This window comes from Coregonus clupeaformis, chromosome 28 (assembly GCF_020615455.1).
Source record: "Coregonus clupeaformis isolate EN_2021a chromosome 28, ASM2061545v1, whole genome shotgun sequence".
NCBI classification, from domain to species: domain Eukaryota; kingdom Metazoa; phylum Chordata; class Actinopteri; order Salmoniformes; family Salmonidae; genus Coregonus; species Coregonus clupeaformis.
Window position 1 is genome coordinate 21,181,523 of NC_059219.1, and position 13,649 is coordinate 21,195,171.

General features: G+C 44.7%; 1 protein-coding gene across 1 annotated transcript; it reads left to right on the forward strand.

The window, feature by feature from the left end:
- The first annotated feature begins 1,514 nt into the window (after positions 1-1,514).
- On the forward strand, positions 1,515-8,208 carry tmc4 (transmembrane channel-like 4). The gene is made up of 16 exons (XM_045208425.1): positions 1,515-1,710; positions 2,044-2,227; positions 2,421-2,569; positions 3,106-3,261; positions 3,638-3,723; positions 4,004-4,149; positions 4,289-4,436; positions 4,578-4,736; positions 4,887-5,044; positions 5,225-5,345; positions 5,549-5,646; positions 5,746-5,929; positions 6,093-6,223; positions 6,466-6,621; positions 7,349-7,427; positions 7,557-8,208. The coding sequence occupies exons 1-16, from the start codon at positions 1,671-1,673 to the stop codon at positions 7,665-7,667; spliced, it is 2,106 nt and encodes a 701-aa protein (XP_045064360.1). The 5' UTR covers positions 1,515-1,670; the 3' UTR covers positions 7,668-8,208.
- The last annotated feature ends 5,441 nt before the right edge of the window (positions 8,209-13,649 follow it).

Consider the following 13,649-nt stretch of genomic DNA (forward strand, 5'->3'; position numbering starts at 1 on the left):
TGAGGCATTTGCTATGTTGATTTGAATCTGAATTTATTTTTCAGCATTATTTAAAATGTTGTTTTGGGTGATCTTCTGAAATGTGCTCTTTTGATTTGACTTGGCTGTAAATGAGCATTTTACATCTTATCTCTTCTTCTTTACAAAAATGATCTGTCCTGCATTCCATAGTCATTATTTAGTTATTTGATTAGTAATCTCTTGTGGACAGATGCACGTAACATAAATTGAGCATCTGATGCAATTATGCGAGAATTGAGTTCTGGGTGTCAGAGATTATTTGATTAGAGATGTAATTCTATACTGTATGGTGAATATTTATTTATTGTTCTTAATTGTTGTCTGTGTGTCACATGCTAGTTCTCAAATGACACCGGCTATTCCCCATACAGTGCACTACTTTTGGTCAGATCTGGGCCAAAAGTAGTGCACTATATAAGGAAAGAAGTTCCCACAGTCAGTCTATTTTGGCAGTGACTGAGGACTGACTGCTAAGGTAAGGTTGTAGACCAAGCTACTACCTTACCGGTCAGTCCTCAGTTACTGCCAAAATGTTTGACTGCCATCTTATTATAAATCTAATGGTATTACTATATAATTTAAAAAAATATATATTGTGCTGACAGTAGAATAAAAAAAGTTATTTGGAATTATATTTATTGTTATTTAATTTACAAGTTAGCATGGAAGCATTTTTATTATGATTGTTTACCACAATCTGATATAGCCTCCATTGTTCCCACTGTTTCAGCCAAACCCTCCCTCCTTTTCCTTGTGCCAAAACCCTAGCCCCAAAGAAACGACTCCCTTGTGTTTTTTATCAGCCAACTCATTTCAGTACATGACCAGTATAGAAAACATTCCTTGATGGTTGCTTCTCCATCTTTCTCTCTCTCTATCACATGCAATATTTTGTTTTCTTGTGTATTTTGTTTGTTTCTAATTGGTTTCACCTTGATACTATGATGATTGTAACTCTCCCTGCCTTGTAACAGTTCACAGTGTTACCAACGGAATACATGTCTCAGCGATTCAACACGTCTAAAGTCTTGTTCCTTATTGATGTTTTGTTCATGGATGTTGGCTGTAGTTTTTTTTATTAGTGTACATTTCTCTTGCCATTTCTGATCTGACATGGTTCATTCTATGGGCTTTACTTACTATAGGAAAATGGTCAACGTTCCCCTATCCCCTTACACATGCTCACACGCACAGCCACAAACACACAAATCCCACTGTTCACTGGCTTGCCTCTATGGTTACCTAACAACATGTCGCATCAGTGCACAGACAGGTTTATGAACTGAAGCACATACAGTAAACACTCATACATGATTAAAGTAATGGGTCTTCCCTGTAACCAGTCATCAAATGTCTTGTAACACCCCAGCTTGTCGTGTTCTGTTTGACGTAAGCGGAGTGGAACCTAACGGTCTACCGGGAGTAAATGGGTTAAACGTACAAGGAAGTACCTGTGGCAGAGATGGTTATTTGCATGGAGCAAAGTCTGAGGGGGAGTGATTCCTGGATATCTACTACCTTATAAAAGAGCTAGCCCTGTATGCTGGATTAACTATGTATTAGCATTGTAATCAGCAGTGAGATACGGAGGACTGGTTGTTTGATTGTAGTGTTTCTGAAGTGTTGGTGGAATCCTCTCTGATTGTCTCATGGAGTTCAGTGAGCTACAAAGACAGAGCTCCACTATAGGTAAGCTGTGCGACTACTGTTTTGTAGGTGTGGTATGTTAGGTCTCATCGGTACAGGTGTGTCTTTGTGTTCAGTGATTTGCTTCCTGGTCACCTAGGATTACTTGTTTTGTACTATACAAAATATGCTATTACATGGTAAAGGGAGATTTTCCAAGAATGTATACTTTAAAATATGCTTGAATTATGTGTACCACAAAAGTATAATGCACCAACAGATTGCAACTCTCCCAAAACTACAACCAATCAACTACATTGACTCTTTGGGCTGACTCATGATTTCACTCATAATTTTTCTCTGTATATATCCTTGCCCTCCTCTGCCCTCTCCAAGCCCACGGTTACCATGGTGCCCAGCAGTCGGTGAGGTTACGGAGTAAGTCGGTAGTGTCCAATCAGAATGGCCCTCAGTTCAACTGGGGTTCTCCCCCCTCAGAGGGGGGAGAGGAGGGTGACTCGGGACCCCCTAAGGACCTCAGAGAGCGGCCTATGCCCATGCGCCTGAAGAGAGCGATACGGTATGGGACCTCAGTGGTCATAGTGGTCACTAGCGTCTCTGCCTCTGTGCAATTCCTTTGTTGTTGTCCTGAAGCTGGCAAACTTACTATGCTATAATGAGCAAATGTATTGTACACTATCTCCCTCACTTCGCTTCTCTTCTCTCTCAAAATACTTCCTCTTTCTCTTCCTCCCCCCTGCTCTCCCTTCCAGGGAGGTGCAGCAGATGCGTGTGCCTGTGGTGACTAGCTGGCAGTCGTGGAAACGGAGCAAGGCCAAGTCCCTGAGCAGGTTCAGAGCAGATGCAGGGGGAGCCATGTCCTACATAGCTCTGTGGAGAAAGGCTCTGCATAAGATAGGAGGTGACAGATTCAATCATACTGTCACTCAATCAAATCAGGCAATGGTTAAATCAATGCAATATGAACTACATACACATCTATATCCTGGGCTGTATGTATGTGACATATACAGAACTTAACTATATGCATTTGTTAATGCATACACACTCACCTCACACTATAGATAAAGTTTTCCTCTAGGCTTTCAGCAATATCTAAAAGGTCTCGGTTCCACACGTCTAATGCAGTGGGCTAAATCAGGGTCACACATAATGTTTCATGGTAGTCAAACAAATCGACTTTGAAACAAAAGCATACACCTCACACACATGGTTATGGTCTTAAAGAAAGAAGACACCTGTATCATGTCACATATAGAGTTTAAATGTATTACATTTTGAGATTGCATCCCAATATCACCCTTTATATACGTTTTTTATTTATTTTTATTAATTCTGAAATTCTGAAAAATATTAATAACATTACAGGGCTACTGTCGTTGTCAATGATGTTGCCTTCACATTCACAACATGGCCCTGTGGCCCCTGTCTTTGTAGGCCACTTTGGCGGTGGTGTCCAGTCCTACTTCATGTTCCTGCGCTTCCTGGTGGTGCTCAACTTCCTGTCATTCTTGCTGATCGCTGGGTTCATCTTCATCCCCAGCATCGTGTTCAGATCCACCAGCAACAGTAACATGACAGTGGACAGCACTGGTAAGGACAGCACTGGAGGATGCATTTTCAAACCAGGCCTATGATTGGTTAAAGGGTGATGGCATTGGAGTGACATTCACAATCTCCATTCCAGTCCAGTCTATTTCCATTATTCTGTCGGTCTCCAATATAAAACAATGTCTTCTCACTGTTCCCTGTAACAGTATCATAGCAACATATCTGCCTTAGAGGATGGGGTTTTGATTTAATTGAGTGATTGAAACTGAAAATATTGCAGCAGTTGTTACTGGTATTCTCTCAGGGGTTTGAGAATGGAGGCCCTCACAAAGTAGCAAGTTATAGAACTCAGGTACGGTGGGAAACTTGATCAAACGTGACCTTGGAGTATCTTCAAACAACTGTGTGTGTGTCTCAGGTCCAGAGGCATGTAGGGTCTATGATCCAAATCTTCAAGGTCTGGTGGTGTTCTACCAGTACTTCCTGGACTTACTCTCTGGAACGGTGAGAAAACACAACATGTGTAATCTAGTCCTGGTTATAGATATACTGAATACAGCACAGAGAACAACACTTCTCTGAAGTTCAGTTTGCAAAACAATGCTGATCTGTTTTAAGTGGCCTTGGCCTTTCACACACTTGTCTTTCTGTCTGTGTATAACATGTACAGTCTGTGTCTGCTTGTGGGTTTGTGTCATTTTGTGCACTTTAAGTTTAGTACGCTTCTAATCTAGTAGGCTACACTCTCACCACTTCACACCCTCCACCTCTCTCCCTCTCCCAGGGTTTCATGGAGTACTCCTACATGTTCTATGGTTACTATAACAACACCGTGGCAGAGAGCAGTGGCTTCCACTACAACCTGCCCCTGGCCTACCTCCTCACCACCGTCTTCTACTTCGCCTTCTGTCTCATCTGCATCATCGCACGGTACCTTCTGGAATGCCCTACGCTTCCATCTGCATAGATAAAATGGATAGAATGGACATAACCATTCTGGAAGCGAATTAACCCTAATGACTCACTGACCCCCCCCCCACCCACACACTCCGATTGGTCCCTTATACAGCATGGGGAGCGCACTTCGCATTGCCGTGGCAACAGGCAGTGGCGCTGCCGGCAGTTACAGCAAGATGGTGTTCACTGGCTGGGACTACGGTTGCCAGGGATACCGGGCCACCAAACTCAAACAGAAAAGCATCCACTACCAGCTACAGGTAGGAGCTCTGCCTCTTACTGCAGAGTCTCTGAAGATGCACTCCTCTTTCCTCCCCTCTAATTTCTCTGTATGATCTCTCTCCTCTATTCCTCCCGTCTCCACTCTCTCCCCCTCTCTCTCTCTCTCCTTCCTCTGTCAGGTGGACCTGGAGGAGGAGAGGCTACAGAAAAAGGCTTTGTCTCTAACATTAGGTCAGACAGTGGGTCTGTGTTCTCTACGCATCTTCCTCATGCTCGTCTCCCTCGCCCTCATAGGAGGAGCTTTCTTTGGCATCTTCCAGGCTACTGTCTTCAGCCAGGTCAGTCAGAAACAAAACAAAAACTATTGACTGGATGTTTGGCCTTTCATCCTCTCCATGTCATATTGAGTCAGTACAGGGAGGTGGGTATCCTGGGGCTGTTCTAACCTTTTCTGGCTGACCTTTGCCCCCTCTCCCTGTGGTTTCTAGGCAAAGGTTGGAGCAGAGGGCATTCTGGGCCTGTTCTGGGTTTACCTTCCTTCCATCGTCATCACAACAGGAAACTTTGTTGTGCCCTTCATGTGTGACCAGATAGCCCTGTTTGAGAGATATTCTCCTAGTACCACCATCATCATGGCACTGTTCAGGTGTGTGTGTGTGTGCAGCCTCTGCCGAGTCCCTAGTTTCAGGCGTTTATTTTACGCCTGCTATGCTAGGTTAGCGTGTGTATGACCTTATCACTCTGCTAGATCTTCACTTACCCAGTGTGTGTGTGTGCATGCGTGCGTGCGTGTGATTATTTCCTGTGTCCCTCCTCCTATGTTCAGGTCAGTGTTTCTGCGTATGATAAGTCTGGGAGTGCTGCTGTTTACTCTGTGGAGTCAGATCACCTGCTTTAAAGAGAGTAAAGACTGTCAGCTCTGCCAGTACAACAACAAGGAATATCCGGTAACCACTCTCTTATAACAGCATGGGTAGCCTGGGTAGCAGTCAGGCTCTACTTTAGCAGACTTGTCTTCAGAAGGCTGAAATAGATTATATCTCCATCCGATTATACCTACAGTACAGTACATGCATCAACCATGTTGCATAATCTTTTCTTCTCTTTTACCACACATGCTATGTCTGTCTGTCTTGCTGCTGCCACCCAGTGCTGGGAGACGCGTGTGGGACAGGAGATGTACAAACTGGCCTTGTTTGACTTCCTCATTACCATCGCCATGCTCATTCTGGTGGAGTTTCCACGCAGGTAGTGTACACTGTACACCCTACTGTGGTGTAACTCAATCTATGAGCAAGTCATCCTCGATCACATTTATTGATAACATCTTCTTTCATACTGTGGCAGGTTGTTTGTGGACCACTGCTCCTGTGCACTGACCCGGTGGGTAGGTCGTCAGGAGTTCTTGGTGCCTCCCAATGTGCTGGGTCTGGTCTATGGTCAGACAGTGGTGTGGACCGGAGCTCTGTTCTGCCCTCTGCTGCCTCTCATCAACACACTCAAGTTCTTCATCCTCTTCTACTGCAAGAAGGTCAGGCTGCTCTCAATACTGTACCAATAATGGAAATGTAATCAATTCATTTTGTGAAAGGTTTCTCAAGTTAAAGTTTGGCCCAGAAGAGTTTCCCTTCACTACACAACCACAGTAACCCCCTTCTCTCCCCCCTTCCTCCTAATCTCTCCTCCTTCTCCAGGTCACTCTGTTTTCTAACTGTCGTCCGGCGGTGAAGACGTTCCGCTCCACCACCTCCACCATCTTCTTCCTGGTGGTGTTGCTGTTCGGCTGGGGCCTCGCCCTCGTCGCCATGATATACAGTCTGGCCCAGTGAGTGCCTGACTCTGGCTATGTCTGAAATGACACCCTATTCAGTATATAGTGTACTACTTTTGACCAAGGACTATAGTCAAAAGTAGTGCCCTATATAGAGAATAGGGTGTCACTTCGGACGCAGCCTCTATCTCTACTGCAGTAGGAAGGAGTTATACAGTGCAGGGATAGTAGAGTGGCAAATGGACCAGGTTTAGTAGTGGTGGTAGATGGTGATGGTGTTGATATGTCATCCTCAGGATCCATCCCTCTATGAGCTGTGGTCCGTTCCGCTCACTCACTATGATGTGGAGTATCGTTCCCAACACCTTCTACACTCTCTCCCTGACAACACAGGACTTCATCTTCTACATGGGCTCCCAGGCCTTCTCCATCCCCCTCTTCATTTTCTCCTGGTGAGTCACCTTGTCTTACTGATCTCTTCTTCTCCTGGTGAGTCACCTTGTCTTACTGATCTCTTCTTCTCCTGGTGAGTCGCCTTGTCTTACTGATCTCTTCTTCTCCTGGTGAGTCACCTTGTCTTACTGATCTCTTCTTCTCTTGGTGAGTCACCTTGTCTTACTGATCTCTTCTTCTCCTGGTGAGTCACCTTGTCTTACTGATCTCTTCTTCTCCTGGTGAGTCACCTTGTCTTACTGATCTCTTCTTCTCCTGGTGAGTCCCCTTGTCTTACTGATCTCTTCTTCTCCTGGTGAGTCCCCTTATCTTACTGATCTCTTCTTCTCCTGGTGAGTCCCCTTGTCTTACTGATCTCTTCTTCTCCTGGTGAGTCCCCTTGTCTTACTGATCTCTTCTTCTCCTGGTGAGTCACCTTGTCTTACTGATCTCTTCTTCTCCTGGTGAGTCCCCTTGTCTTACTGATCTCTTTATCCGATTGTCCATTTATTTTTAACTCACCTTGCAGGTACATGGGTCAGTGTGTTACTGTCTCTATGTAGTTGCTGTCTACCTTGTGTTTGATGATTTAATATTGCTTTGTAACTCTACATATGGGAGGACCATATCTGCATAGACCCATATGGTAAGCATGTGTTATTTCCATGTGTGCTGAGTGCTGTACATAAGACTCTGACTGTGTTTGTTGCATAAACATGGCTCTCCTCTCTCTCCCTGGCCTGATAGTGTGGTGCTGTGTTACGTAGCAGCTCTAGCTGCAGTCTATGGGAAGAGTGTTGATCTGCTAAAGGCCCAGCTTAAACTGGTAAGTGATGGATGGGGGAGAAGTCCTACATGACATGATCATGATGCAAAAAATATGTTTGAAACAAAACCATGTCCATGACCCATACTCAAGCCTAACCTTGTATAACAGTGTATTTAACTCTAACAGGAGGGACGTGATAAGCAGTTCCTGGTCAAGCAGATTGAAGAGCTGAGTATAGAGATGGGGGTTCCAACAAGGGCCCAGGCGGACACCTTTGACACTGGTGCAGCAAACTGACTAAGTCACCAGGCTCAAACCCACAGCCCATATCCCAGCCCAAGGCACTTCTTGTAGATTTGATAGGCTTAGATAGGTTTTGCATGTGGCAATCTACAAAGCACATATCTACACCTTCACAAAGCACTTTACAATTATCACTCTCTAGTGTATGATAGCTACGTTTATTGAGTTTTTTTTTTTTTACTTATGACTGAGTGGTGGTTGTCTCACCTAGCTACAGTATCTTAAGATGAATGCACTAACTGTAAGTCACTCTGGATAAGAGCGTCTGCTAAATTACTAAAATCTAAATGTGGAGATTACCATGGGGCTAAGGGTTAGTATAACAAAGCTTTAGATGTGTTTACCCTATTCCGCTCTCATAATACCTGTAACATCAATTGCCATGTTCATTGCCTTTGCATCCTCTTCCTCACCTCTTGCCTAAACGTCACTGTTACCATGGTTACCCCATGGTTACTCGGTGTGAAAGAAGTCGCCCTAAAAAAAGAAAGATCTCTACAAGCCAGAATGTTGAATAAAATGATATTTACACTTACCGGTTGTCGGTGCTGTTGGTCCTTTTCACCGTAGGGAGTGGAGATAAAATATACACAGGAAAGTATTGTTTACCCGACTTTTTGCGGCACTGGTAGGTTCTGTCACTTGTATTTTCAATCTCCTGAGGCGTTGCACATGATGCACAATATGTAAACAATAGCCGAATGTAACCGAACGTTGTCGACCGAAGCACGTTCCCTTTGCAATCAGCTGGAAGTGCTTGTGAAATTTGCCAGTTGATTGTGTGGGACAGCGTTCGGTCTGTGGTTCTGTTAAGCTCGGCCATTGCTTACGTTTGTCATGGGTGAATTGTGTCAGTATTGAAAATACAAAAAATACTAACCAATATACAGACCTGTCCAGCGTACTGAAAGTCAGGTTAACACCTCCCTGTTGATATTTTGTCTCAGTTACTTCCGACATAAGGACACAATCAGCGGACAACTGGTAAAGCAAGTTAAAATGAAGTTTATTCAACATTCTGACTTGTAATGGGACTGTTCGGGAATTCTGAGCCTACATGTTAGAGACAAGAGTGTAAGTCTTTCAATCTCGGATTCTAAAAGAGGCTACCTCACCCCCACCTTTAGAACATTGAATGCGTTTATTTTTCTAAATTGATTTAAATATTGTGTTTATATATTTTTTAATGTTCTTCAATTCAACAAGTTATTTCTCTAAGTTATATATACACAGTATCTTGTGTATGTACTTTTATCTCTGAAATAAATGGAAAATTATAATGAACAAAATGCTCTTATTTCTGTCATGTGCAACGTACGCCCCCTGCTGACACGTGAGAGAACTTCTTCTTCTGTGGGTTTTATGGCGGACTACAACCAAAAATGTGTATTGCCGCCACCAACTGGACGGGTTGAAAAACCAAAACAAGGTAAAAAGAAAATCCATTTGTGATATGGAAACTAACTTAATCCACCCAAATAAAAATAGTAAATTGACAAAAACAAAACCACCATCTCTTCCTTCTTTCAAATCTCCATATCTCCCTTCTCAGGCTCTAGGGCCTGAGAGGGTGGTACAGCTTGTGACAATATTCCATGTAACTCCTCCACCGAGAAATCTTTCAACCCAGGAACCACTCCGCCGCATCCACAATGATTATCTTCTTGGACCTTCTCTCCACCTTGGCAGTGGCATTAATCACCATAGCTATAAAGGCCACATTCTTAACCTTTAAAATGTCAGGGTCCTGCTGGTGAAAGGCATCCCCTGCAGCCTGCAGTGAAGGCCTATCCACCACCATGGACTCTTTATTTATTTCACCTTTATTTAACCAGGTAAGCCAGTTGAGAACAAGTTCTCATTTACAACTGCGACCTGGCCAAGATAAAGCATAGCAGTGCGATAAAAACAACAACACAGAGTTACATATGGGGTAAAAAAACATTAAGTCCAAAAATACAACAGAAAATATATATACAGTGTGTGCAAATGTAGCAAGTTATGGAGGTAAGGCAATAAATAGGCTATAGTGCAAAATAATTACAATTAGTATTAACACTGGAATGCTAGATGTGCAAGAGATTATGTGCAAATAGAGATACTGGGGTGCAAAAGAGCAAAATAAATAACAATATAGGGATGAGGTAGTTGGGTGGGCTAATTTCAGATGGGCTGTGTACAGGTGCAGTGATCGGTAAGGTGCTCTGACAACTGACGCTTAAAGTTAGTGAGGGAGATAAGAGTCTCCAGCTTCAGAGATTTTTGCAATTCGTTCCAGTCATTGGCAGCAGAGAACTGGAAGGAATGGCGGCCAAAGGAGGTGTTGGCTTTGGGAATGACCAGTGAGATATACCTGCTGGAGCGCAGACTACGGGTGGGTGCTGCTATGGTGACCAATGAGCTAAGATAAGGCGGGGATTTGCCTAGCAGTGATTTATAGATGGCCTGGAGCCAGTGGGTTTGACGACGAACATGTAGTGAGGACCAGCCAACAAGAGCGTACAGGTCACAGTGGTGGGTAGTGTATGGGGCTTTGGAGACAAAACGGATGGCACTGTGATAGACTACATCCAATTTGCTGAGTAGAGTGTTGGAGGCTATTTTGTAAATGACATCGCCGAAGTCAAGAATCGGTAGGATAGTCAGTTTTACGAGGGCATGTTTGGCAGCATGAGTGAAGGAGGCTTTGTTGCGAAATAGGAAGCCGATTCTAGATTTAACTTTGGATTGGAGATTCTTAATGTGAGTCTGGAAGGAGAGTTTACAGTCTAACCAGACACCTAGGTATTTGTAGTTGTCCACATACTCTAGGTCAGACCCGTCGAGAGTGGTGATTCTAGTCGGGTGGGCGGGTGCCAGCAGCGTTCGATTGAAGAGCATGCATTTAGTTTTACTAGTGTTTAAGAGCAGTTGGAGGCTACTGAAGGAGTGTTGTATGGCATTGAAGCTCGTTTGGAGGTTTGTTAACACAGTGTCCAATGAAGGGCCAGATGTATACAAAATGGTGTCGTCTGCGTAGAGGTGGATCTGAGAGTCACCAGCAGCAAGAGCGACATCATTGATATACACAGAGAAAAGAGTCGGCCCAAGAATTGAACCCTGTGGCACCCCCATAGAGACTGCCATAGGTCCAGACAACAGGCCCTCCGATTTGACACACTGAACTCTATCTGAGAAGTAGTTGGTGAACCAGGCGAGGCAGTCATTTGAGAAACCAAGGCTATTTAGTCTGCCAATAAGAATGCGGTGGTTGACAGAGTCGAAAGCCTTGGCCAGGTCGATGAAGACGGCTGCACAGTACTGTCTATTATCGATTGCGGTTATAATATCGTTTAGGACCTTGAGCGTGGCTGAAGTGCACCCATGACCAGCTCGGAAACCGGATTGCATAGCGGAGAAGGTACGGTGGGATTCGAAATGGTCGGTGATCTGTTTGTTAACTTGGCTTTCAAATACTTTCGAAAGGCAGGGCAGGATGGATATAGGTCTGTAACAGTTTGGGTCTAGAGTGTCACCCCCTTTGAAGAGGGGGATGACCGCGGCAGCTTTCCAATTTCTGGGGATCTCAGACGTTACGAAAGAGAGGTTGAACAGACTAGTAATAGGGGTTGCGACAATTTCGGCTAGTTTTTAGAAAGAAAGGGTCCAGATTGTCTAGCCCAGCTGATTTGTAGGGGTCCAGATTTTGCAGCTCTTTCAGAACATCAGCTGTCTGAATTTGTGTGAAGGAGAAGCAGGGGGGGTATGGGCAAGTTGCAGCGGAGGGTGCAGAGTTGGTGGCCGGGGTAGTGGTAGCCAGGTGGAAAGCATGGCCGGCCGTAGCAAAATGCTTGTTGAAATTCTCGATTATTGTAGATTTAATCAGTGGTGATAGTGTTTCCTAGCCTCAGTGCAGTGGGCAGCTGGGAGGAAGTGCTCTTATTCTCCATGGACTTTACAGTGTCCCAAAACTTTTTGGAGTTAGTGCTACAGGATAAAAATTTATGTTTGAAAAAGTTAGCCTTTGCTTTCCTGACTGCTTGTGTATATTGGTTCCTAACTTCCCTGAAAAGTTGCATATCGCGGGGGCTATTTGATGCTAATGCAGTACGCCACAGGATGTTTTTGTGCTGGTCAAGGGCAGTCAAGTCTGAGGAGAACCAGGGGCTATATCTGTTCTTAGTTCTGTATTTTTGAATGGGGCATGTTTATTTAAGATTGAGAGGAAATTACTTTTAAAGAACAACCAGGCATTCTCTACTGACGGAATGAGATCTATATCCATCCAGGATACCTGGGCCAGGTCAATTAGGAAGGCCTGCTCGCTAAAGTGTTTTAGGGAGCGTTTGACAGTAATGAGGGGTGGTCGTTTGACCGCGGACCCGTTACGGACGCAGGCAATAAGGCAGTGATCGCTGAGATCCTGGTTGAAGACAGCGGAGGTGTATTTAGAGGGTAAGTTAGTCAGGATGATATCTATGAGGGTACCCATGTTTACGGATTTAGGGTTGTACCTGGTAGGTTCGTTGATAATTTGCGTGAGATTGAGGGCATCTAGTTTGGATTGTAGGATGGCCGGGGTATTAAGCATATCCCAATTTAGGTCACCAAGCAGTACGAACTCTGAGGATAAATGGGGGCAATCAATTCACATATGGTGTCCAGGGCACAGCTGGGGGGCTGAGGGGGTTCTGTAGCAAGCAGCAACAGTGAGAGACTTATTTCTGGAAAGGTGGATTTTTAGAAGTAGAAGCTCAAATTGTTTGGGCACAGACCTGGATAGTATGATAGAGCTCTGCAGGCTATCTCTACAGTAGATTGCAACTCCACCCCCTTTGGCAGTTCTATCTAGACGGAAAATTTTATAGTTGGGGATGGACATTTCAGAATTTTTGGTGGCCTTCCTAAGCCAGGATTCAGACACTGCTAGAACATCAGGGTTGGCGGAGTGTGCTAACGCAGTGAATAACTCAAACTTAGGAAGTAGACTTCTGATATTTACATGCAGGAAACCAAGGCTTTTGCGATTACAGAAGTCAGCAAATGATAGCGCCTGGGGATTAGGAGTGATACTGAGGGCTGCAGGGCCTGGGTTAGGCTCTACATCACCGGAGGAACAGAGGAGGACTAGAATAAGGATACGGCTAAAGGCTTTAAGAACTGGTCTTCTAGTGCGTTGGGTACATAGAATAAAGGGGACAGATTTCCGGGCGTTGTAGAAAAGATTCAGGGCATTATGTACAGACAGCGATATGGAAGGATATGAGTAAAGTGGAAGTAAACCTAAGCGTTGGGTAACAATGAAAGAGATAGCATCACTGGAGGCACCAATTGTGTCGGTCTCCGCATGTATGGGGGGTGGGACAAAGGAGCTATCTAAGGCAGGTTTAGCTGGGCTGGGGGATCTACAGTGAAATAGTACAATTAGAAATAACCGAAACAACAATAAGCTAACCATATTGAGATGGGAGATAGGCATAAAGCAATCACAGGTGTAATTTGAGAGAGCTAAGACAACAGCTGGTAATGACGACACAGTTTGGGCTGAGGCTAAACATAAACAGGATGCGGTACCGTAAAAAGGAACAGTCCAGCAGACATCAGCTGTATAGCTGAGTTATCATAAGGTCCGGTGAACAGCAATAGGATAGTTCAGAGGTAGTTCGGGGGCTGCTAAAGCACTAGCGAGCAAGAGGCCATGGCTAGCGTGTGCTAGCGGGCCGGGGCTAGCAGATGGAATCTTCGTGGTCGACGTCGTAACGGGAAGCCTGTTGTAACCACATCAGACGATTTCGTCGGCAGACCAGTCGTGTAGGATCAGCGGGGCTCCGTGTCAACACTAGGTGGTCCCGTCCGGTTGACAGAGAGGTAGATAGCCGGGAGATGGGCCTAGCTCAGGATGATTAGCCAGACCACAACGTCCATTTTGTTGCAGCTAGCTGGTAGCGGTGAATCCGGAGTTAAAGGTCCAGTGATTCAGTGATTCCGGCAGAAAAA

Excerpts from the sequence above, each read along its gene's own strand:
- tmc4 (XM_045208425.1), top strand. The coding sequence starts at position 1,671 with ATGGAGTTCAGTGAGCTACAAAGACAGAGCTCCACTATAG. Across the intron at positions 3,724-4,003 it reads TGGACTTACTCTCTGGAACG|GGTTTCATGGAGTACTCCTA; the intron begins GTGAGAAAACAC and ends TCCCTCTCCCAG. Across the intron at positions 5,930-6,092 it reads TCCTCTTCTACTGCAAGAAG|GTCACTCTGTTTTCTAACTG; the intron begins GTCAGGCTGCTC and ends CTCCTTCTCCAG.